The sequence below is a fragment of the Lampetra fluviatilis genome, chromosome 37, assembly GCF_964198595.1.
Source record: "Lampetra fluviatilis chromosome 37, kcLamFluv1.1, whole genome shotgun sequence".
Classification (NCBI taxonomy): Eukaryota; Metazoa; Chordata; class Hyperoartia; order Petromyzontiformes; family Petromyzontidae; genus Lampetra; species Lampetra fluviatilis.
In genome coordinates, this window is record NC_136311.1 from 6,209,903 (window position 1) to 6,236,357 (window position 26,455).

Below are 26,455 nucleotides of genomic sequence, written 5' to 3' on the forward strand. Positions count from 1 at the left end.
TTCTCCGTGTTACCTGGTTTAGAATGCTTTTTGTCATTCTTAGAGCCAGGGCTTGTACATTGTTGAGAGCTTAAAGCGGAGTTTTTTTTGTGTCGGCGCACAAGACAATAGCCTCCTACGCCTTGAGGTCTCTCAGGAAGTTTTAATTTGTGTTCAACATAACGACAACAGCCTCGGCAGAAACAGAGAGAAGAAATCTTTTTCTGTTTCGTGCCGCAGAGTCTCGTCAGATATGTGGTGCATTTCTTGCAGAGGTATGAGATTTTAAAAATGCTTTTTCGGTTTCTTCACGTGTTCACGTACTCTTCCGTTGTCATTGTAATGTATTTTGAAAGACAGTACTGTTTTACTTTTACTGTCGAACCTGTTTTGACGACACTGCTTGAGTTAAAAATGTATTGTCTGTTTTTCGTTCGCTACAAAGTTTCATGTGCGAGTGCTTCTTATGACTGAAATAGTGTAAGCGTTCATTATAAAGCCGTTAATTAGGAAACATTTTTAAAATGTACTTGTTACCAGCCCAATGGTTTTACTGGACATCTGTGAAAATACTGTACATCTGTGAAAAAGAGCTGTATAGCTCATTGTATTCCTCCAGTACTAATACATATTCTGATTCTGTTTATTACAGTCTCCAACTCGCTAGTGTCATCTCCAAGTTGTACACTCTTATCTGACTGGCCTCTCTAGTTATGTGCCATGAAGACGGGCCTTTGCCCGGAATATCATCTGCGATATATTGTTTCCGTTTGAGGCTGTGTTGTTGAATGTAAAAGCTTTATTAGTTGATTCCAATAATTTCCGAATAATTGATGTATTACACCATAAGACATGAATTCGTTACAGCGAAAATCACGCATTTTTCAATGTGTAACATAAACGGAGAATACAGATTACAATTAAGAGCTTATCAAGATAGACATCTCTTTGGCAAGGGAGACTAAAGTTATTTTTCTTTTCAAATTAAACCAAATGTTGTTAAGCATGATGCGTAACATCTTGCTTCACGTGCCCGGAGCTGTTACAGAAACAATTCAGTTCTTCGGATCCATCCATTTCCTGAATTAGCTACCATCACTTGGAGCTTCTGTAATGGAATCTGCCAACATGTGTAGCGAAACGTTTAATATCGTGCTGAACAACACACGACACAACCCGAAAACACATCGGAGGGCTACATAGCACAACCACGAAAGCTTACCGCAGTATTACATTGCACTACCGTAGTCTCTAAACGTTCAGTTCCCAGTCTCGCTCCGTAATTTGCTGCTGTAATCGGTGGGCGCTGTTCCACCGTAGGCATGAGCACAGCGGCAAAGCGTGCCGCCGCCTCCAAGGACTCGGCGTCGGCGTCCCGCGACAAGGCAAAGGATCGCCTGCGCCAGGGGACGAGCAAGAAATCCTCATCGGGGCCTGCGTCGTCGTCTTCATCGTCCGGGCCCAGCACGAGCGAGCATGTGGCCTCACGGCGTCCGTCGCGCAGCCGCCTCACCGACGCGGGCGATGCTACGCGGCCCGGCGGTGGCGGGCGGACCCGGACGGCCGCAACGGATGGGCACGTCCAAGGTGGTAGCGGCGAGCAGGCGGCGCTGGAGGCGCGCGTGAAGGCGTTGCTAGCGTTAGCCGAGAGCAAGGACTCGGAGATCGGCCAGCTGAAGGGGCAGCTGCGTGCCATGAAGGCGCAGCTCGGCATGGAGGAAGAGCTCGAGGCAGAGCCTGAGCCTGAGGTGGAGGTGGAAGCAGAGGTGGAAGCCGAGGTTGAGCCGGAGCCAACTCAGGCGCCTGCGGCGCAGGGCATCTCGTGCGATGTGGAGGCAGCACTGGGCCAGCTGATGGAGCAGAATCGTGCCATCCGCGGGGAGCTGAGCCAGCTGAAGAGCGAAAACCGCATGCTGAAGGACCGTCTGAATGCACTGGGCTTCTCACTGGAGCAGCAGCAGCACCTGCAGCAGCACCACTCTGAGCGGCTGCAGAGTCTGGGCATGTGCGGCGGTATCGACCCGCTACCGGCGTCGGCGTCGTCCCGTGAGGGCTCGTCGCGTGGCTCTCTGGAGGACCTGCTGAGCCAGGATGGCAGCAGCTGCTGCACACTGGGAGAGTCTCAGCCGCTCAGCAACTCGGTGGACAACCTGGACAGCGAGTCGAGCGAGCTGCCGCCGTACGGGGGCGCCACTTCGAGCGACGATGCCCTCGACGCCTCGTCCGAGTCGGAGGGTGGCCCCACGCCTGCCCCGGACGTGGAGCGCGACCCGGAGCCGGAGTTGGAGCTGCGGCCGGAGTGCGGGCAGCCGCGGGTAGTGCAGGCGGTTGGCAAGGCGGGTGTCGGAGGGGCAACCGGGACGAGTGAGGTGTCGGTGGCGTGCCTGACGGAGAAGATCCACCAGATGGAGGAGAACCAGCACAGCACGTCGGAGGAGCTGCAGGCCACGCTGCAGGAGCTGCAGGATCTGCAACAGGTGTGTGTGTATTCTTGGTTCTTTCGGTAAAGTCCCGTAGAAGAGAAATAACAAAATTATATTTTTATTATTTTATTATTTCCATTAATAATATTCTTTTGTTGTTTCCCTTCTACATGACTTTACCGAAAGAACCATGAATATGAATCCCTGCAGTCACGAAAGCTTTAAATCAGAATTTAGGTGCGTGTGTGTGCTTTCCTACAGAGCCTTTTTGCTTTCTCAGCTTCCATTAATGTGATTAATTTGTGAATTGTTTTGGCAGAAAGCAACGTCAATTTACGTGTGGACAATAAATGCTCCCTACTTGCTAAATTTATTCTTGGGCAATGAAACGTAAATCTGCTGGGCTAATTAGCCGATTGCGGTTCTTTGCATTCAGCTAACACCGAGTCTTATTTTAATGTATCATATGGGGTCTTCCGTAAATACATACGTGTTTTCCATGTTGTGTTTTTAATTTAATCGCATTTCATACTCAAGTATGTTCATACTTATCAGTATTTTGTTTTATTTAGCATGACGTACAGTTTTTTACTAAGTGATGGACTTGAAATGTTTATCTTAAATGCTAAGTAACAGGCATGTCGCGATCGACCATCCTCACGATTAAAATAATTGTAAGGGTTTGAACTTTGGTTCAAGTAGTGTAGTACTCCGTTCATGCCTTTAGTAGATGCAAGTGTAATGTGACCAAGTACGTCATATGACAATTCAAATATAGTTCATTCCTTCATGCGTAATTCGGTCTTTAATTTCCTAGTCACTGTGCCACACAAAAGTAGGAGAAGCATGAAAATGAATAAAAATCGATACACCGTCACATGCCTATTATGTCAACACAACACCGTGACCGGCATTCCCGTCGGCGACAGGTGGCGCAGGAGCTGAGCAACGAGAACGAGCGACTGAGCGAGGAGCGCGCCCTGCTGCTCGAGTCGCTGTGCCAGCAGGGCGAGCGCCTGGACGAGCTGTCGCGCCAGGCCGACTGCTACCGCGCCATGCTGGCCCAGGATGGCGGTGCCATGCCACCGTTGCAGGCCGGCGACATGGGCGCGTGCGGCGGCGCAGCGGGAGACGCGCTGGGGCTGAAGAGCGACGGGCGCGTGCAGGAGCTCGAGAGGGGCTACCTGCAGCTGGCAGAGAGCGCGCAGATAGAGCAGGAGCAGCTGCTGGGGGTCCAGCAGAGGCTCACGGCGGCGCTGCATGCGGCAGAGAACGAGCACGCGGAGGCGGAGAGCATCATACAGAACCTCAAGGTCTGGTGCCTAACCGGTGCCCGCTTCCACGCTTTAAAATATTCAGTGAATTTCAATAGCGTGGTGTGGGATCTTGTGCAATGCTCCTGGCAGTTGAATCTTTGGTTTAGCGTTACATCCGTTTGCGTGCGTTGTTTGCTTGAAAGCTTGCCATGGCCTTCACGCGCCAAATCTGCTCACGTTCCTTTTTGTGTGTGCCCACGTTACGCACCTGTGTGGGATTACGTCGTAGACCGTGGCCGTAGCACTTGCGTACGTTTTTTGCTTGTGCGCGCGCGCTCGTGAAAAACTCCCGTCTTCTTGCCTCACCGTGGTGGTGACGCAGGAGCGAAACCGGCATCTGGAGCGGCTTTTGGAGGCGGAGCAGAAGAGCAAGGCCCTGCTGGCAGCATCCCTGGAAGATTACCAGGCGGCGGTGACGTCCGGCAAGCAGGAGTCCGCCCGCCTCAAGGGACACCTGGACGAGGAGAGGCGGCGTCTGGCCGAGCTGTACTCGCTGCACAACGCGGGAGAAGACCTGGACCTGTGCGTCCTCCTCAACTCAGCGCGGGCCGACAAGGAGCGCCTGGAGAGCATGTGCGCCAACGTGCAGGAGGAGTTGGAGCACAGCCAGGCCGAGGGTCACAAGCTGCAGACCGAAATTGAAAAGGTTCGTGTTGTTATTGGGCAGAGGGAGATGGCTAAGTTGCGTCGAATTTGTTATTCCGTTAGTTGTTTGTGCTTGATTGTTAATTTAGTACGCTTAGTTGTCGGTGTACATCTACGATTAATTTCAGAAAGGTGAAAACTTATTTCTCTTATGTTGTTTGGTTTTAATGACATAGGTTCAGTTATGCAATGTGCAGTAGGTTACAACATGTTTTGTTTCCTTTGATTTGGTTGAATGATTGTCAGGCATTCCCTGGTTGTACCATCCTTAAACACTTCAACACTAACACATTAGATGGATGTCATGTTGCATTCTGCATTACTTTTATTGGTTTCTTATGAAGCTTTCGAAAGGACTAACATTTTTCAAATCATATTTTTAAGTAAGAAATAACTGCCAGGCTTATTTTAAGGTGTAGTGTATACCACTATGGTACACCACTTTGTACACATTCTCAAGCCATGCAGGTCATGTGTATTATTTGACCATACTTCTCTCTGCTGGGCAGTACGGGTTGGTGAAGTCAGGGAGCCCCCAGGTTTTGGAGCATAGCGCAGTCAAACAATGGAATTTTCGGCACTGCCCTCTGTTGACAGTAGAACTCCACATCGGCCTATAACAAACAGCTGTGCATGGTGGTTGCTTTTTCAAGCACCATCCAGGCTCAAACATTGCTTAGCTTCTGAGCTCTAATAAGATCTGTGGGTGATTTTATCATCGGCAAAGTAAATTTCAAACACGTCTCATTTTGCGGGAAAGTTGAAATGAAACACTTCCCCCGATTTTTCCTCTGACGTTTTCGTCCGGCGCGTGCAGCTGTCGGAAGAGCTGAACGAGGAGAAGCGGCAGTGCTCGGAGATGGCGCGCACGCTGGATAAGTTGCGCGGGGAGCTCGAGGAAAAGGAGACGGAGATTGCCGACATGAAGGAGACCATCTTCGAGCTGGAGGACGAGGTGGAGCAACACCGTGCCCTCAAGCTGCATGACAACCTCATCATCTCCGAACTCGAGGGTGAGACGTCGTCTTCCCTACCTCCGCGACCTGCTCACTCGTGAACCATGCGGAATGTTGTTGTTTTCCTTGGTGTCACCGGTGCGACAAGTAGACATGTGACAATTCACGCGTGCTGAATTTGATTGGCGCGATTGAGGGTCACGATTCTTTTCAGGAATCGGAGTTGTGTGTTTACCCCAATTAGGCTTCATGTAGCATATAATTCTAAACTAAAACTTTTTTATTTTAGCAGGTAAGGCCCACTGAGCTATACAGCTCTCTTCCTGAAGCGACTTGGCCACAAGTGATAGCTCAATGAAGTGGCGATCATCATCAGCTAGTGCCGCCCTCTTTCCAGAGTTTGCAGTGTGCAGCATAGCTCTTCCATTTCTGTCTTGCCGCCAGTTTTGTTGTGTTTGTTGATCCGCATGTCATCTGTCTGTCACTTTTCTGGTCATCTTTGTGATCGCTGTACATGTGCAACCTTTATCAATCCATCCAGATCATGGGGGTTACTTTTGTGGATATTTATCCATACTTCAGGCTGGTCATTTGTAGGTTGGGAGAGAAGGTCAGTGGGGAGCAAAGATTCGGGAGTGTAGAAGTCGATGACAATAATTGTATTGTATATGTTATTATTCCAAGAGGATAGTTGAACTGAAATGATGCGGAATGAAGAAGAGGTGGTTTTAGCTTCTAATATGTTGCTTCATTATATTGGTTTTGTGTGCTTTGCTGTTCTTTGTTTAGGCACTGTTCGAAAGCTGCAGGACCAAACGCACGACTATGAGCGGGAAATCAAGATCCTCAGACGCAAGCTGCGGGTAATTTCATCATCCTTCTCTTTGCAAAATAATATTTTCATTGTACGCACGGTACATTTGCACATGACCTTTTCTCCTTAGACTGTATTATCGTATTGATTTCCGAATTTCATAAGATGCACGCCTAATTTGGTCTAATGTATCTGCAGTCGTATGTTGAAGTAGAGATGTCTCACATCTCATGGGCAGTTGATGAATCAGCCGAGCGGTTGCATGATTTATAAGAAACCCATTAACAGCGCAATTGCAACTAAATGGGATTAACCCTTCCGAGTGCAACAAAAAATGATTCCACCCCCTCCCTTAATCAAATAAATCATTCCTACGTTTGGTATTCACATCATTCTGATTGCACAAGGCTGTCAGGAAGGCGCTTTGTTTAGGACAATTATTTTCTGCAGTAGTTTCACAATCGGGGGGGGGGGGGGACGATGTTGCCGTGTGTTTTTCCCCAATCAAGTAATTTGGACCACGACGCCGAGACTCCTTGCCTCCTCGTTTTTAATAGCGTCACGTAATCTTTGACAGCCACTGTAAAGCAGGCGGCTCGTATATACAGCAGACACTCTGTTATCCGCGCTAATGACACGGATGATTCTAAATTGCGGATAATCTAAAAATATAAATTTTCCGTGGGTCTCTATGCCAAAAAACACTAATATAGGTATACATTTTTACTCCAATTTACATAAAATATCCAGTTTCTGATTTGAAGTTAAAACAACACGCTAACATTTCTTTGCCATCGCACACTTTCGTAACTTTAAACTTATAAAATAAATAGTCGGATAAATCACTCAAAATGAAGCACAACTGACGATTTTGATTGTTACTCATTTGATTTAGAACAAATACTAACGATCGACTGATGGATGCGCATGCTCCGTGATAACACTTTTCTGCTCCCGCGCAGAAGATTCCGCCCAGTAAATGGATAGCAGTGCCACGCCAATCAAAATCAATCAAACTGCCCACTGTTGTAAAGATGTGGAACTACTGTACTGTAGAGACGATCACGTGGATTTTGGATTAACCGGGGCACGTATTTTATCAGTTTAAACACGTGACTTGTAATAAACATTTCCAAAAATAACAATGTATAACTTGTTTTCAGATGATCAATTTGGGCTTAATGGAAAAAAAACGAGTTATTCATTTATGTTTCAATCTCAGGTGCGCGGTTAATCCACAAATTGGATAAACCGCACGCGGATAATCCAGAGTCTACTTATCTGGTTTATACACCCACGGTATTAACCAGGGCAAACCTCTGGGCCTCGTACTGTGAATCTCTGCAAAAGACGAAAAGCGCGCAACCGCTCGGCTACATCACCTCCCGCCATGTTTACCCGTGGTGAACGCAGGATGAATCGGAAGAGTGGCGGCAGTTCCAGACCGACCTGCAGATGGCCGTGGTGATAGCCAACGAGATCAAGGCCGAGGCCCAGGAGGAGATCGACGAGCTGAAACGGCAGCTGCAGGAGGAGCAGGAGCGGAACCATAAGCTGTCTATGGAGTGCGAGGAGCTCAAGAACCGCAGGCACGAAGGCCACCACAAACGTACCACACAATGGGCTTCCATGAAGAAGTAGGAGAAATAAGTCGATAACTTATTTTCGTCAAAGTTTACCACATTGATAACTCGAATTGAGTAACTTGACTGTTAACTAGCCCGCTGACATCGGTGTAAATTTAAATGTATTCTTAACTGCCCACTGGTGTCAGTGTATCTTGTGTCTTGTTGAGAGCTGTCTATAATTGAATGCAACTTCTTCTTGGTTCTTTCGGTAAAGTCGCGTAGAAGGGAAATAATAAAAATAAAACATGATTTTATTATGTTATTTTATAATGTTTTATTTTTATTATTTTATTATTTCCCTTCTACGTGACTTTACCGAAAGAACCAAGAAGATGAATCCCTGCAGTCACGAAAGCTTTAAATCGAAAAATTGAATGCAACTTATCACTCGTAGATTGTTTCTCCTTACTCACTTAAACAAAAATACATAAATGTAAAGTAAATAATGTGCAGAATATTTCTTCTTATTTTTAAGACAATTTTTAATTGACTAACCCCAGCCATGAGCTGCAGTTAAAGTGATAAAATAAGACAAACTAGGGTTAGGGGTTTTGGCGCTGCTGACTAATTAATGCTGTTAGGTCATGTAATTGATGATGTATGACTAACATCATATATGTTCATATCCTGTATATATAAGTATTATTACTGAGTTAACGTCTTCATGGACAACCCAATCCACATTTTAAAAGCGGCAGAGTCTCGCTGAGAATTAAAAGAGAGAGAAGTCGACTGGTGAGGTGTTTGGCTGTCACTTTTCCTCCTGATGGATGGTATCATTACTTCTGTGCTGACAAGGCATGAGATCATCTCCATTAAGATTGATAGCGCTTTGAATTGTTGCCATTTGTTTTGCGTCTGTTGCCTTCTTGCCGTCTGTTGCCTTCTTGCCGTGGCAAATGTGTAGATTCCAAATATTGGCATTTGCTTTGCCGTTCCCTCTTATTTTTATCAGTAGTAAATAGTCACCTATGTAGTTAATCCAATATGTAATATCCAGTCCGTGGTGTGCCACTGGGTGCGGTGCTGTTTTCGAGAGACGTGTTTAAAATTAATTGAAAAAGTAGCTTGAAACCAATTGGCATTATAATTGCCTACGGATATTGTCGACGGTCAATATGGCTGTATGCCAACATGAATGAATGTGGTACATCGTGTACCATATCGGTTTTGTTCCTTGCGCCTGTTATAGTTGTGCATTGTAATTATATGGTCAGCTGTACAATCAAAAGGCATATGCCTTTTTTACAGCCGCTGCAGGATATGATTCAGGCAGGATCGGCAATGGATACGTACTCACGATGCGGTGCGTGTCAAAACTCGTGTACGTGCAAACAATTTCAAAGTTTTAGGGGGCTATTGGCTAAAGGGTGGAGTGGGGCGGGGATCCTTAAAGGGTATTAATTTATGGTGCAATACAAGTGGCTCGTGTGCCCTGTAAAAAAGTTGGAATAGCAGTTTCCTCCATTTTGTCACCTATATTGCTATTCGGCATCTACCAAGGCATTGAATCGTGAATTGAAACGGATTCTTTCACGTGCGATAAGTGTGTTTCATCATGAATGTCTCTCTTGTGAATTTATCATATTAGATTTATGCCAATTACATCGAAATTGTATGGTAATTTTACAAAGAGGCTAGTTCACTGGTAAAAACTCAATAAACTCCACGAATGAAATGGAAAAAAATTAACCCGTAAAAACAAAGTTTTTCACTATAAATCCTTTATATGCGTGGCATCGGTTTTATTTTATTATTCATTTCTGTTTTTCTTGAGTAAGAGTTTCATTTTTATCACATTGGTATTTTAAATAAAATATGAAAAAAAATTTTTCCTAAAAAGTGAAAAATTTAGGAAAAAAATGTTCACGAAAATAAATTGTCACGCACAACGAGTCTGTGTGCAAAATGTCAGCTCGATTGGATCACGGGAAGTGGGTTCAAAAACGACCGAAAGATTTGCACAGTCGTAAGCGCGCAAGCAAGCAAGCAAGTGAACTTAATATAAAGGATTTAAAAATTAGATGACTAGGAATTGGTTTGTCATCTCGAATTATCGGTAGGGGCAGAAGAACACGACGCGTTTAGGGCCTAGGCCGTTGAATGAATGGAAAGTACCTGGAAGCAGTTGTAAATACAATTACAAACAACATTAACAGGATTCGTTTTGAAATTCCATTGCGGATGTGGTTGACCCCAGGTCCGTCCACCTGGAAGAATGAGTTTGTGCACACGCACAGGATGTTTGAGCATCGCCGTGCCTGTGTGGTTTTTCGCACGCGCGCAGGCAAGAGGAGGAACACCAGCAGCAGGCCCAGCAGCAGCAGAGCCGCATGTTCAAGTTCAGCCCAGCGGTGGAGCGCGACCTGGCCGCCCTGAGGCAGAGCGTCGTGAGCAGCCGCAAGTCGTCGCTCGCCGCCGAGCCCTCGCCCACCGTCAAAACGCTCATCAAGTCGTTCAACAGCGCCTCTCAAGGTCGGGTCCCCCCCCCACCCACGTTGCCGCAGGTGCCCTCGTGCGTGGCTCTCGGGGTTACGGTTTACTGTTCGGGGTGACAGCTGCTGCTACGATGGGATGTTGTGTTAAGTTTATAGGATGTCGGGAGGATGGCACTGTTCTTCCCCTCCCCCCCCTTCCCGGGCACCTCCGATTAGCACGGTTGGCTACGTATGGTGCGAAAGAAGTTCAACACCGTGTGTACTGCTGAGATCCTGGGTTCAATTCTAGTCGGCTGCTTGTGATCATAATATAGGTTCTCAAGTGTCGTAAGTCCGAGTCTCAGCCCAATGAGCAGTTACTACACAAAGGATGTCGCATAAAATGTGGGGTAAGCCTTTACCGTCATTCAACTAACTTGCCCATTAGTGGTAGAGCGCGTGGGGAAGTGCTCTGTCCCCTACTTTGTCGACCGGTAATCACATGAAGGGAGTTGAGAGGTAGCTCTTGTATCTCATTACATGGGCTATTTCATAACACGCAGGCCTACATATGCTGTACATTATCAGACAGCATTCGCTTGATGCTCATGCATATTTAACCCAGATGAAACATTCAAAGTCGTTCTTTCCACTGCTACCAATATTCTCCTTTGAAGTCTTAATGGCGAGCGGCTCATTAGGGAAATGTAGTGAATCGATAACATCTGCGGCTGATATAAAAATAAGTCGTGGTGGTGCGGACGGGTTTAGCTTTTGAAAAGCAATTGCACTACTTTGCGTTTGAAATTGTACAGCAAACCTATCAGCATGCCATGAAACTACATTATTAGAAAATGCTAGAATATGATGCACCTGCCTTGTTTATGCTGCACTATATATTTTCAGTGACGCTTGCAAAACCATATATTAGTAGTGCTGCTGCCCGTTGCTTGTTAACGCACTCAAGTGGTCAATGGGGCGTTGATTAAAAACACTTTCAGTCAAGTCTTAGAGACTCTCTTTATATGTTAATATTTAGTCATTGATATATTAAGTAGGTTAGAAGCTTTATTTATTCCACTGATTGGTTGGCATGGCTGGGTGGGTAGGAGTTGTGGGTTTAGAAATTGCTGTCCAGTACATCTAATTGAATGATTAATACATCTGTGTGCAATTCACGTTTAATCTGCTTACCACACTGAGTACGGGTTCTGTGGAAAACATGGTCCACATTGCAGTTACGTTTTTACAAATAAATATATTTAAAATTGCATTAGAATTCCGACCGAATTTACCCATATGTTACAGTACGATCAGATCTGGTACATATAAAACTAATGTACAAAGCAGTTTATCAGTAATGCATTCATAGTAATTCAGTTATTCCAATTTATCTGGAAGTGGACTGATGGCACAGTGGTTAGCGCACTGCACTCTGTTCCCACTACCTGAATTCTATTCATGACCATGGTTAACATTAATGGCGAGTGATATCTGATTCCATTCTGGGTTCTCCCCGTCACCAAATCCACACTAATCAGCAGGGGGAAGTATGGTTAAGAACTCCCACAACTGAGGACTAGGGTGCCACTTAAGATTCATGTTGGTTTCAAGGCCATGCCTCCTGATTATATTCGTCTGCCTGTTAAACTGAGGGCACTGTGAGTTTAAAGACAATCCCTCACTATTCACTGGTTGCTTGAGTTGAAAAAATGCATTACGGTCAATGCACATAGTCAGAGTATCGGCATAGAAGCAGATACGAAGAGGAGATCCTGAGCAACCCATACATACCAACAGATAAGAATGACAGTGTGAACCGTTGACTTTTATACCAAAAGTAACAAATTGAGAGGAGGGTGTGATCCCAAAAAACTTAAACTTTACCTTTTCATGCCCGTATTGAGTGGCACCCTAACCGGCACGCTTTTGGAAGCCTTTTTAATCATTCGGGCTACAACACCTGCACACAATGAACCCGTACTTGCAGATAATGTCAAGGGTTGTTTGGCGTCTCCAGCAGGTGGCTTTTAATTCAATGTTCCCACGTCTTTTCCCCCCACCCCGTGCTGAGTAATCGACGTTCTGTGTCTCGTCTCGCGTAGTTTCTCGCGGCGCCGCCAGCGCCGTGCCCACCTCACCCCGCACGCCGCTCAGCCCCAGTCCCGTCAAGATGCCACCTGCTGCCGCCGTCTCACCCATGCAGGTGCCCGGAGCACAGCGCTGCCACTTGGCACCACCTCTCGTGCCCCGCTGAACGGTCTCAACCTTGTCTCGCCTCTGCCTCGTTCGTCGGCAATCATCCCTTGTTATTGTCGCGATAAAGACCACCCAGTACTTTCGCACCCACTCTTGTCAGCTGTATACCGCACGTTGCATCTGCGTTCTATCCCGCTGTAACATGCATCTTACCGTGGTCTCTCGGTCTTGTTCCTCATTAAAAATAATTTGTGGCGGAGTACAAACGCAATTGAAAATAACCTCGACACATCAGTTCCACTGCCCGAAAGAGAGAAAATTATATGATAGGTGACGTTTTGGGCAATGGCAATTCTTTATTGCAGAGAGAAGTGCATTTTCCCAGTGCTATTGACAAAAGTGTTCCGTTTTTGTTATATGCACTTATTGTTTCTTATTGTTCAAAAACGCAGTTCCGTACGTGCCAACTGCACAGATTTCAGCAGTAGGCTGCCAATTTTTAGATTTTCAAAGTTAAATGAAACCGTTTAATGAAAATAAAGAAAAACAATACAATTTTACTCAAATCAGTTAGTTTAGAAAGTCCGCATAGCATCTTTCGCCTGCCTCAAAATAACTTAATTGTCAAGTGTACAAGAGCTCCGTTGGAGGGCTCTTTCTAGGGTTTCATTAAGTTATTGTGGGTGGGTGTATGGATGTGGCTGAATGGCACCATGCAATTACATGGTTATGTAGCAACCGCAGTCACATTTTTGCAAAGAACATTGCGTTTAGCTGCAGACAGCACCGTTGCTGGGTCCAATTTTAATCCCACCTATAGACGTAATTTTTCGTCTGTCTGCATGTCAGTCTGCGTGGGTACCTTGAGACCTTTTTAACTGACAAACTGTGGGGTTCACGTATAAAAAAGTACACGGATACCACGCCGTATGCCCCGGGACGAAAAAGCACTATTCGTATTTCACATCTGTCAAGTTTGAAGTAGTTAACTTAACAATTTATTCCCTTTCATCAGCACAGGGTGGCACCAGAGCACGCATCTGCGCATGCGGTAGCACGCCGGTTCCGTGGTGGTGGTTGCCCTAGCAACTCACACACTCGATCGGTGGGGGGAAATTCTCATTCGTGTAAAAAATGCAAAAAAAATACACGCTGAGGTAAATACTTCACAGTGTGAAGTTCTCTTCTTCCCAATGTGTGCACTTATTACTATAGGGTCGGTAGATACTACTATTATAGTCCTTAGATACGATCACTGTTTTGTGGGCGGGGGGAATGGTGAGGGGGGGTAGTAGGCCAGACCCAGCCTGCAAAGGTGCCACCTTGGCCGGCTGGGCAATCGAGGCGAGGCCGGGGGCTCTGCACGGGACTAGGCCTCACCACTACACTCTGTGAAGTTAGTATTAAAGAGTCGATATATGCTATTATAGAGTCGGTATATATGACCATAGAGTAGGTAGATATTACTGTAGAGTTTGTAGTTACTGCTACTGTAGAGCGGGCGGTCGGGGGGTATAGATAGCAGCCCAGCCCCATCCTGCCAAGGTGCCACCTCGGCCAGCTGGGCAATCTAGGCAAGGCCGGGTGCTCTCCACGGGACTAGACCTCACAACGGCACTTTGTATACTTACTAGATACTATTATAGAGTCGGTAGATACTACTGTAGATTCGGTAGATACTACTGTAGAGTCGGTAGATACTACTGTAGAGTCGGTAGATACTACTGTAGAGTCGGTAGATACTACTGTAGAGTCGGTAGATACTACTGTAGAGTCGGTAGATACTACTGTAGAGTCGGTAGATACTACTGTAGAGTCGGTAGATACTACTGTAGAGTCGGTAGATACTACTGTAGAGTCGGTAGATACTACTGTAGTGTCGTTAGATACTACTGTAGTGTCGTTAGATACTACTGTAGTGTCGTTAGATACTACTGTAGTGTCGTTAGATACTACTATAGAGTCGTTAGATACTACTGTTGCAGAGTCGGTAGATACTGCTGCAGAGTCGGTTGATACTGCTGCAGAGTCGGTTGATACTGCTGCAGAGTCGGTAGATACTGCTGTAGAGTCGGTAGATACTGCTGTAGAGTCGGTAGATAGTACTGTAGAGTCGGTAGATAGTACTGTAGAGTCGGTAGATAGTACTGTAGAGTCGGTAGATAGTTCTGTAGAGTCGGTAGATAGTTCTGTAGAGTCGGTAGATAGTACTGTAGAGTCGGTAGATAGTACTGTAGAGTCGGTAGATACTACTGTAGAGTCGGTAGATACTACTGTAGAGTCGGTAGATACTACTGTAGAGTCGGTAGATACTACTGTAGAGTCGGTAGATACTACTGTAGAGTCGGTAGATACTACTCTAGAGTCGGTAGATACTACTCTAGAGTCGGTAGATACTACTCACTCTTGTATGTAGGGTGTGTAGATATATATGCCTATGCCGAGGGTAAAAATATTTTCGGAAATTTTTTAGATCAACTATTTACCCCCCACTTTCTATAAATTGTTGGACTTCTGCAAGCCTCTTATAATTTTGTTGACGGACAAATGGACAGACAAACGGCACGCCGGGCTTTCACAATAGTTTAGTATTTGTGTAAATCGAAAAATGTGTATGTATATGTTGAAATATATTTTTCCCCCGGGCAACGCCGGGTACCTCCCGCTAGTGTTCTTATATAACACAAGGTTAACAAAACAAGTCCAGCTGCAGTTCCACTTTGCGTAAGTCAGTGCCCCAGTACATTTAATTTAAAAGTATTAAATGCGTCCATGCCATGCCCATTAAATCCATTTTCCTTCATACTAATGAGCATATCGGTAAAACAGGCCACCTCGTGTCACTCCGCATTGGTTTCAAAAGCAGGCCCTGCAATTGCTTCTGGTGTCTTGTTGCAGAGACACTCGATTGCGGGACCCGGATCGCCAGCTGCAAAGCCAATATCGGCACTCACCGACAAGCGGCCCAGCTTTGGAGACCTGAGTACCACAGGTGGATAGTTACCATGCCCCCTCCAAACTCGTAGAAACACCATCACAGCCCACATCTGATGCCCCTTTTCCTCTGGCACAATTGAGCCACGCTAGCACTGGATCCCCCCACGGATACGTGTTTTCCAACCCAGCGGTGTCGCCACAGCGCTCGTGATAGCCTCGGTGTACTTTCACCCATTTTTCCACCGGCAAAATCCAGCCGGGTGGCTTTTCCAATGGCAATAAGCCGAGCCAGAAGCAAACTGTGAAGCCATTGGCCTCACAAGACGTCAGAGTCTGTCTCGGGATGAAGCAGGACCAGGGGCATTGTGAATCCACTATGAGACTCGATTCGTTCGTTACATGTGACGGCTGCGGCACGGCTCGGTTCCGCAGTGATAAATCACCCTGGTTCGGCACGGCTCAGATGTCCAGTGGCAAAGAGGTATGAGTAGCGACATGAGTTGCTGTTTTTATGCCACTTGCCAAGCAATGTGAGCTTTTGGGGGTGTTTCACGCCGACCTTGCTATGTACCATTGCCTTTCCGGTTCATGCGTGCTCAAACCTGAAATTGAAAGTGACTGTTTGACCAATGGGCACTTAGCCTAATGTTGTAAAATTTCAGATGTCGTTACTCCTGTTTTGTCACCTTCATGAATGCCCTTTATCGTTGTCTCGCAGGCGACTTGATTATGAGGGCGGCAGCAAGTCGAGGTACGACCGGTTTGGGTCGGGCGAGTGCTCTGGACTCAGCTGGTGCGCCTGCTTTGCCCGCTACTGCTACTCACTCGTGTTTTTTGCTTCCTGCGCTTTTGGGCTACAGCTGGGCTCTGCATGGCTCTAACACGTTGCTGCCAGAGAAAAAAATAAAATAGGAAAAACCCTTCTTCCTTATGTTTTTGCAAAAACATTGTTCTCCCAAGTCTATCCAGATTGTGCTATTGAAAGCATATCACGTGATGAATAATTATAATCCATTCAAATATCTCACACAGCAGTACAATCTATTGTTTTCGAACACAACGGATTGCCGAGGCTTCATCCAGCACTGGATTGTTGATGTTTAATATTTTATAAAGAGACCAGTCTTTTATTCTTTGCTTGCCCTTGCTCCATCGGTTGCAAAAAACTTTTTTCTTTTTCGCAGCATCTAGAGATGCAGTCACATCATATCAGAATCGGAATATTTATCTTGGAGGAATACGAGGAGCTATAAAGCTCCTTGTCACAGATATATTGTTGTTTTTATGGATATTATTGTTTGTATTCGTACAAATAAATGACACCACGGCTGCCTTTGCCGTGATTCTCAATGTTCATTGCGTGGCGTGACGGTGTCTGTTTGCAAAGGAGTTCTGCGGCGGGGCCCAGATGAGTCCGGCCGGGACCTGATGGTAACGGACGGTACGTCACCATCGCCGTCCGCCACCCTGCCTCCCGGGGCCTCGGTCTCCCCCAAGCTGAGCCTGCCGGGCGGATCGGCCACAATGTCCGTCAGCCCAACCCCACGCAGCCGCATCAGGTGCGCGGTCCACCCACCTCTCCTGCAAGGAAGTGCAATGAGGTGTTTTAACGTTCTTTCAACCGAGGTTGAAAGCATTTATGCGTTAGCTCTCGCTGTCATTGCGTCCGTCTGCAATGTAAACCAAACTTAAATGCATCGTTGTGTTGGTATTGGGGAATTACCATTTTGAAAACTGGCTAATTTAACCAACTTGTCGGTCAAAACTTGAATATAAAAACCAAGAACAACTAGGGCTTTGCAAAAGTGCAAGCCCATTTTGCCGACATATACCCATCGGAGATGCATAAAACACATTCTATTCTAACAGCTACCCACTGGGTTTCCGTACTGTGTATGTGTGTCAGTGAGGAGAGGAAGGACCCTCTCGGGGCGTTGGCCAGAGAGTACGGGGGTTCCAAACGCAACGCCTTGCTGAAGTGGTGTCAGAAGAAAACGGAGGGCTACCAAGTGAGTGTGAGCGAAGCACCCTTTCTGTTGACTTGCACCGAGATTCAACCTTTCCACGTGGCTTCCTCGCGATACGTTTAATTGGGGTCACCGTGTACGCTGACATTTGTTTTTCTTGGCGAATCGCGGCGTGCGTTCTTGCCAACTACTGACCGAAATGCCTCCTGCAGTGCACACTAATTGCACTTCACGTTCAACCTTTGGAGTTGTATTTTTGTTCCCGAGTTAAAGCAACGTTTGTAGCACTCGCCACGTAAACTCAACGCATTAGCTTATTTCTTCCTCAATTAAACGTGCTAACTCATTAGCAATTAACGTGTTGGTGGTCACAACGGCTCTTGTGAACGTTGGGCGGATAAATGTTTGCGGCAGTGTTGGTTTTAATCATGCGTCTCTGAAATAGCATCCAATTACACCAATCTGCAAGGAGAAATTACTCCGAATAAATTTCTATTTCACTGATACAACTTAAGTCATTTACGCACTGGGGCTGTATTTAAGTTAAGTGAGTGCACATCGCGCTTGTTTAATAGCAACAACCCTCATTATGAAGTTCTACCTCGCCCAGTTAATTGCTGCTGTAAATGGTTGAATAACAAGGCTCGCTGACAGGGAGAGATGGAGTTAAATGGGTTGCGGTTTTTTTTGTTGCAACAAATTGAAGTGGAACCGCACTGCCACATTTACAGTTCTCCAAATCATATTTGTTTGCTTTTATGGAGCTCCATATTGGCCGATTTGTAGGTACAAACTTGCTTAGGGACCACTCCTTCACGCAATTGTATGTGATGCGCACGACGCGGCTTGTGACAGTTATCAGCGCTGGCGATCGCGCCGATAACGTTTTTTGCTGTAACAAACCAGGTGAAAAAGAATCTCCAAATCCTGAAATCACATTCCAAATGCAGGATCGTCAGACTAAATATACGGGACGCGTTGAGCGTGCACGACAAAGCACACCTGTTGCTTGCAACAAAAGGATGCCTTCCCCACTTTTTTTATGGTCTTTTTATATTTCTTGATCTGACGCGCAAAAGGGTGAATGGGTCTACCTTTTTGACTGCTGCATCTTATCCCTTCTGTCTGTGACACGGCCACATCCCTTCATGGCTAGGTTTTTTCGGCTTCCACACTTTCTGCCTTGAGGCTGCCATCAAAATACAGCTCACCTTTTGTGAAAGTACAGTGCACTAAACACTGCCATTATGCCGCTCCAGACATCCCATTATGATGCAGACACATCGAGCTCGAGGGATACGAAAATATTTATTTTGAAGAGAATCCGCACTCTGGATTGCATCCGGGCAAATTGCAGGCACCGCATCTTCATAAAAGCTGCCTTTTGCAGTGTAAATCTCAACATTGTTAATTATCGCATAAACTAACACTATGATAGATTGCATCTCATTGCTTTCCATCTTAATTGCGTACAGCCACTGGAGTCTTGTAATTAAGTCTGTTGTGGCCGACATATGATGAACAAAGCTGAAATGTTGTGGGTCACAGAGGTGACTTGTGTTTTGTTTTTACCTTTTAAATAATGACATGCCTTTATCTTTCTCAGAACATTGATATCACCAACTTCAGCAGCAGCTGGAATGACGGCCTGGCATTCTGCGCGCTTTTGCACACCTACCTACCAGCTCACATCCCATATGCCGAGCTGTGCAGCCAGGACAAGGTTAGTGCAGTGAAAAGGCTTTAGGTTGTGTGCTTGTATTAGGTATAATGATGTAATGGATGTAAAAGGTAATCAGAAGGTGTAATTGCAGCCCTGCAAATTGCTTGCTCACGCCACTGTTGGAGAAGGTCATCTGGCTTTAGAGAGCCCCTCCAGACCAGAGGGTATATAGGCCTACTCTTCCACACTGTCCAGACGTCTTTTAAGACAGAGGTGCGAGGACCCACACTTTACCCCACCACGTGCGACCTGTCGATTGACGCTACAGGGTGAACAGTCTTTAACCCTTTCCCATTACGATGACGCACGTGTACGTCATCAGTATTTTTATTCTGTTCCCATGACGTACACATACGTCATCGTAAAAGAATCGGAAGTAAGAGGCCATGCGGGAGGGCATGTGGCACAGTTTGGCGCCAGCTATCGTAGAGTGCGGACATGGTGCCAACAGCTCTCTGTGGTGAGGACAATGTCTTTAAATACGGCGGCACTGCCGCTGTAAAGAAAGTTGACACTCAACGCTTGCGTGTTCCGAGATTCGGCGGTAAACTGGACCCACCAGGCGACTTGCAGACATCTCGGAACAGGAGAGGGGGAAGAGACTTGCCAGTTTTTTCAGCTACCGCGCCAGGAGAACGGTCCAGCGAAACTCTGGATTGCAGTCCAGTGTTGTAATCCATGGCAGCATATCTGAATGGATCTAATTGGTTTTATATTCACGTAACATTTAGCAGGCACTTTGGCCTGACCTCACAACTTGTCTCCCTCTTCCTGCCTCCCAGGCCTGACTAGGAAAATTAAATCATATCATGTTCTCTTAGGTTTGATGTGCATCATTGGCCACTTGAGCCCGAATTATATGGATACACTGCCGTAAAGCACACATTCCGAATTTTTACTTAAAACTATTTTCTAACGGACAAATCGGTGTTGTGAATTATTTAAAATGGGCAGGTTTGGGTTTAAGCATTCTCTGCTCCATTTCAACATCAAGTGTGTCCACATGACATACTGTTTACCCTGTTTACGACTTGAGCTATGGAAACTTTTTGACTTCAGGTGCTGTCCTGAAACGCAACACACTCGTCAATAACACTGCCTTAAAGAATATATATAAAATAGGTGTAATTTTGGGCAACGCAGCATAGTTAAATAATTTGTCCTGAAATCAATCGCTTAAAACCAAAATTACCTGATATTTAGAATGTTTGCGTGTCTTTAAAATACTTTTTGGTTCTTTCGGTAAAGTCACGTAGGTATAAAAAATATATATATATCGACGTTTCGATCGCAACAAGCGGTCGTCCTCAGGCGGAAAAGACAAAACTAATCCAGCAGTGGAACTGCTGAACCAGCGAGAGATCTGTTACAACAAAAGGTCATTTATGTGGCGATGGGCAAGCAAGCGGGGTCTGAGCTGGAAGGAATTCCATCCCCGGACGCGACGGAAGCTCATTTCATGCTCATCTCTCTCCCTAATCTCTCTCCCTAATCTCCCCCATTAACACAACTGACGTGCTTGCGTCCGGGGATGGAATTCCTTCCAGCTCAGACCCCGCTTGCTTGCCCATCGCCACATAAATAACCTCTTGTTGTAACAGCTGTCTCGCTGGTTCAGCAGTTCCACTGTTGGATTATCATTTTTTTTCCGCCTGAGGACGACCGCTTGTGTTGCGATCGAAACGTCGTGATTTTTTTTCTACCTACGTGAATTTACCGAAAGAACCAAAGAGTATGGATTCCTGCAGTCACGAAAGCTTCAAATCAAGATTGTCTTTAAAATGTCATCATTCTAATTTGTTTCAATGTTTACCTTGTGTATATTTAATCTGTGTTTTCCATTTTTTGTCATTTTGTTGCTGTGTGCACATAGAAGAGAAACTTGACACTTGCCTTCCAGGCTGCGGAAAGTGTTGGAATCAAGCCCACGCTGGTAAGCCTTCAGGCTACATTGATGGAATATAACTCATTAGTGTCCCTGAACTTCGATACAAATTGTATTTTTCGGATAACCATCAGCAAATAGTTTTAATTGGTTAGAATTTTTTTACATGCAGAACTTTTGCATGAAGCACCCTCTGCCATATAATGGTGTGGCAATGTCGCGAAGGAAACACTTTGTACATTGACATGTCCTCGTTGTTTGCACGTTTTTCTTTGCAGGATATCAATGACATGGTACACACCGAGCGGCCAGACTGGCAGAGTGTCATGCATTACGTTACAGCCATTTACAAGTACTTTGAGACCTGAGCGGCTGTTGGCGAACGCATCTTCGGAGGTCCGAGAAGCAAAGTTCGATGAAATCTCGTTGATTTACCGAGTGAAGCGCGGGAGCAAAAACGTCATCGACTTGAACGTAAAAAGACGTTCGCATCGCTGTCCTTTCACTTCTAGAACACTCCGTAAATGAACCAGCGATTCCATCCTGAAGATGTTGGCAGGGCTTTTTGCACGCACACCTCCCAGAATTTCCCCTTTTTTTTTTTTTACCAGGTATGGCCCACTGAGCTCTATAGCTCAGAAGCGACATGGCCACATATAATAGCTCAACAAAGTGACTTATCCTGTGGAAATTGATAGCCAAATTACTCTATGTGTGTGACGTTGATTCTAAAAATAGAGGGAAAAACCTGGAGGACCCGGAGAAAAATGCACGCGACCACGGGGAGAACGTGCAAACTCCCAATATACAGCAGCAGGCGTCAGGGTTGGGATCGAACCCACGACCTCCTGCATACCAGGCGAGTTGGTTAACGTCTCGCTACCGTGGCGCCGTGTTGATGCTACATTGTATGGGAACACGAAGCCGCCAGGATGGGGTCAAGTGCGTCAGCTGAATTGGGTACGGGGATGACAAGGAGGCTCAGGTTGTGAAGGTGGCCAGCAGGCTGGATGGCGTGGGTCTGTTGAACCGCCTCGGCCCGCAGTCGCGCTTCCAAAACGTCGTTGACCAAAGGTCTTAAAAGATTTTTTGTTTTGTTTCAAGTCAGCCTTGATAGCATGGATTATGTCACCCGTTCCGGATGGCCGACCGTCATTCCATGAGCGTTTATGTAGCGTTAACTTTACATTGAAGGTGAAGTGTAATTAGGGGTGGTGGGGGGGGCAGTCACTTGAAACAATGGAGAAGAAAGCATTATTGTGAATTATTTAACACAACTCCAGTATTTGCAATGTTACATTGCAGTATTTGTCTTTTGTTGTCAAGTAGATAAATGAAGGAAACACTAAAACAGCTGGTATTTTGCAAATGTGTAGGGAAATAAGGCTGAAGTCTTTGACACTAGTTTTTTGTAACAAGTTCCTTACATTCCACATTTTATTACACTACGCAGACAATGTGGCATTTCAGCAGAAGATTTCTGCCTCGTTTTGTCTAAAGAAATATTTATGGTGGTAACGTGTGATGCTTAATTCACTTAGAGGACTGGCGAGATTTGTAGTTTGTCTGGCATTACTCATGCTGTTCGAGCCAGGGTTGTTTGTCTGTTTTATGGTCACGTTCTGAAATGTATTTTTTTTCTATAATCACGTTTGAGCCAAGTGTTTTTTGAGTGGCCCCAAGCAGAAGGGAACGCGGAATGTACACGCGGAAAAGACTTGACGTTTTCACGCCGCGATATAAAATGCACTCCCGCGCCCTCCAATACATGACATTGACGGTGCATGAGCTTGTACATTCATGGTATCCGCCCCCCCTCCACCACCGCGGTCTGAGCATTCCCATCCGTCGGCGATTAATGTGAAGTGCACTGGAAACATTTAATGAACGGTAAACGGTTAAACACTGGGTTGGTGAGCTCCCATCAATCCGTGCCTCTTGTTGTGCGCCCGCCCGCCTCTTATACTGCCTGGTGATGGTGTCCTCCTTTCGACCGACGCAGCTCTTGAGCCTGTGTCCTGGCCAGAGAGAGGGGGCGGGGGAGTGAGTTAGTGGGTGAGTGCCCTTGCTTGCTTATGTGTAGAGAGTACTTGCATGTTGTAGGCGAGGTAGAGCAGCGTGAATGAAGGTGAAAATTGCGGACGGCTTTTGTCGAGTGGAATTGGAAAGGACGTTGAAGAAAAGGGTCATAGAGAGCAGCGTGAACCGATGATTTTGCTGGCGAATTTCTTGTGATTGTTAAGCCGTGCCTCGCCCACATTGGTTGGTGGATGCAGGCGCGTGGGAACATTTTGCAAGTTGGGGTGGGGGAGGCATTAAGTAGTGATGGGGAGTTCATTAAGGCAATTAAGGGGCCACGTCATATGCTTTGCCCCTGCGCAAAGTGTAACGGACAGAGGGAGCGAATTCCCGTCGTCGCCTACATTCCCACGCCTATGGGGTGGCTCCTTCACTGAATGGCGATGTAGCGCGGTGAGAAATATCCCGTACCTTGCACCACTCGCTCGCTCACTTTCCCTGCTCCCGACAGTTCAACGCCAATTGGGTCACATGTGCTCAAAGGTGCTGGGTCACTGCCTGGTTTTTAAATGGGAACGCGGTGAGGGCACGGACAGGGTTGGCCTGAATGTGTGCCGCGTGCGTCTGCTACTAATTTACCGCAATCAACGACGGGTCCTCCGACACAAGTGAGGTCATCCATTTGTTTTTTGAGCAGCTAGCCAATGAATGCCATCTAGCAAAACCGCATGTAGGGGGGGGGGGGATTGTTGGAATGGCGTGAAACCGTCCTTTGGAATTCGTGTCCGGTATTTTCACACAATACTTGAACGATAAAGGAATACATTAAAACCAGTTTTGCACAAGCGACAACTGTATGGTGGACGATTGCATGGCTTGAAAATGTAAATGAATAACGGCTTATTCACATGTACATTCTCATGCACCCCCCCCCCAACCACCGCCAAACTCGACGTTACGTTATAAAGTTCACCCGTATTTTCTCGTTACGCACCCGGGCGGAAATTGTGGAAATGTTCAAGGTGGCATTAATTGGCGGTCATACTCCTAAATATGGGGGGGGGGGGGGGTGTATCCGGTTCTCTATAGAAATGCTCCTCATTACCCCCTTGTCCCCCCCCAACCACTACCCTGCATGTTCCACGACTGCCCCTTGTCAGTGGTGTAATGTCAGGTCGGTGTGTGGAATGTGCACACCGTGAAGACAATTCTGGCTAATTAGGGACAAGCATGGTGCTGTAAAGGAGGTGACGTTTTGCATAAATTGCTCTTATTTTTGTTACGTGGCTTAGCTGACTCACACTTCCATTGAGATCTGTTTCAAGATACCTCGGGGCACTTGCATTTTTGGTTTGTGTAATCCGTAGATAATGCCGATGGAAGAGAAAAACCATGCAATGCTACCTAGGTCATTTGAATAGACCTCGGTGAAAGTGAATGACGGTTGAAACAGTACATGAATATGATACGTATCAAGTCCCAAATGTGTGTCTGTTCCAACGGCCATGGTGGAGGTGATGCTCATGTCTGTCATTGGCTGTGAACCAGCGGTGAAGACTCTACATTCCTATGACAGGGACCAGTATTATCGTATGGACCATGCTTGACTTTCCAACAAAGCGGTATCGTATTCATTTTATTTACCACTGAGAGATGATGGGTTTATAGTTCTGGCCACCTTGTGTTTCTTGCCGAGTAAAGCGTTCGGAGTAACAGCCACGCGGCCGGTCGAGGTGAGACTCCATCACATTTAACGGTTTTGTAGGATTTCACTGCCCACCCCGTGCCCCTTTTTTCCGTGCTGTTAACGGACAGAATGGTGACGTGTGTTCAACAAATTTCAAATGCCCCTTTTCTACAAGCAAAAGTGCAGGTTTGCATTGAATTGATTGTACACGTTTTGTCGCGTGAAATAGCCGTTTGGCTCGTACATGAACACATATTTTATGCTTTTTTTTTACATACATTATTTTCGATAAGTGATATTGCTGACAACAATAAACAGTACATATTATCCCTGTGTCGCAGCTCAGCCCAGATTGTGAAAGGTTGGTTGTTGAAACACGTTGTTGTCCTTGACGTCGATTCCTTCGCCTGCAAATGAACGCGCAGCATGCAGCATGAGCATCTCGTGTTGCTCCGTGAAGATTTTAGAACGGTCATGGGGAGAGTGGTGGCACGATCCTGTTTTTTTTTATGAACTTGGCGATTTGAGTTGGATCCCCAGCCACGGGTAACATCAGGAGTAGCGAAGGACAGACAGGATCTTGATCTTTATGAACTGATCCAAACATCCTCTTCCCCCACCACCCCTCTTCACCCTGTCCCCCACACGACCCACACTAACCAGTCACGAGAGACGGGATACGTCGTGGGGTTCGATCCCGAGCCTGACGCCTGTATATTTTGGAGTTTGCGTGCTCTCTCTCCCCGGGGTTTCTCTCCACATTTAGAAACATGCCGTTCAGAGTATTTGGCTGCTATACATCTCCACATGATAAGCCACTTCGTTGAGCTATCATTTGTGGCCAGATGGCTTTTTGAAAAAGCTCTAGCTCAGTGGGTCTAACCTGGTAAAAAAAAAAATGTGATAGTTGTATAATAAGTTCCATGGTATTATGGGTGGTAACCACACAGTCTTCGCACACTGCCGAAGGTTTTTTTCCCATTTGTGCATCACCTGCTGCCATGCTGCCGTGGTATTTTTTTGTGCGAATGCGGTTGAGATCGAACGAAGCCAGCCAGGGATCGTCCGAGTCGGTCTTTTTCACGAGGTGCTTATCATGTTAACCAATGTACGGTGATGCTAATTTACGACCGATAGAGGGCGAAAGTTCCCTTGCAATCCAACGGGGAACGCGGCAGAAAAAAAATCAGCACGCGGATTTATGGCGAGGCTTGCTTTCCGTTAAAATCAACTTGCTCCCTGTGAACGCAAAGTTCTGCCAAACCCATTGCTTGTCATAATGGGCACGCGTAATTAACCTTGTCGAGTGGTTTTAGTATTATTAAAGTACAGTTCATAGCTAGAGCGTGTACAATTTTCTGCATCACGCACATCTGAACTGGATTTCCATTGCGAAGCATGGATAAGTTAACTGAACGTACATAGAGAACAACATTGTCCTTATGTTCATACTCTTAGTTCTTTCGGTAAAGTCACGTAGGTAAAAAAAAAACTATATTAAATTTTTTTATTAATTTTATTTTCATTTTTTACCTACGTGACTTTACCGAAAGAACTAAGAGTATGAATCCTTGCAGTCACGAAAGCTTCAAATCTAGAATTGTCCTTATGTTGTATTCATTGAATTGTTTTAATAACTTACTTTTTTCCAAAAACTGAATTGCGTCTCCGTAAAATCCCGCTGCTTGCGCCTCGGTTATAATCACTCCGATTTAATGATTTCCAATCATCCGGATATAATCACTGGATGATTTCCAAGCCGGTTATCATCGCTCTGGATGATTTTCAAGCATCCGGTTATAATCACTCTGATTGGATGATGCCCAAGCATCCGGTTATAATCACTGATTGGATGATTTC

General features: G+C 46.0%; 1 protein-coding gene across 8 annotated transcripts in view; it reads left to right on the plus strand.

Annotated features, from left to right (window-relative positions):
• SPECC1L (sperm antigen with calponin homology and coiled-coil domains 1 like) overlaps nt 1–26,093 on the plus strand; it is a 36,496-nt gene extending 10,403 nt beyond the window's left edge. For 2 of the 8 annotated variants that reach the window (XM_078873693.1, XM_078873694.1), the window contains exons 4-18: nt 1,300–2,456; nt 3,332–3,715; nt 4,041–4,364; nt 5,181–5,376; nt 6,109–6,182; nt 7,547–7,770; nt 10,049–10,236; nt 12,284–12,384; nt 15,276–15,369; nt 16,033–16,107; nt 16,702–16,873; nt 17,221–17,329; nt 18,888–19,004; nt 20,878–20,937; nt 21,168–26,091. In XM_078873693.1, coding sequence (XP_078729819.1) covers nt 1,300–2,456; nt 3,332–3,715; nt 4,041–4,364; nt 5,181–5,376; nt 6,109–6,182; nt 7,547–7,770; nt 10,049–10,236; nt 12,284–12,384; nt 15,276–15,369; nt 16,033–16,107; nt 16,702–16,873; nt 17,221–17,329; nt 18,888–19,004; nt 20,878–20,937; nt 21,168–21,257 — 3,365 coding nt within the window. In that variant the 3' untranslated portion in view covers nt 21,258–26,091. Of the gene's footprint in view, nt 1–1,299; nt 2,457–3,331; nt 3,716–4,040; nt 4,365–5,180; nt 5,377–6,108; nt 6,183–7,546; nt 7,771–10,048; nt 10,237–12,283; nt 12,385–15,275; nt 15,370–16,032; nt 16,108–16,701; nt 16,874–17,220; nt 17,330–18,887; nt 19,005–20,877; nt 20,938–21,167 lie in introns of all 8 variants that reach the window. The other 6 variants (XM_078873695.1, XM_078873697.1, XM_078873696.1 and 3 more) reach the window with 6 other exon arrangements.
• The last annotated feature ends 362 nt before the right edge of the window (nt 26,094–26,455 follow it).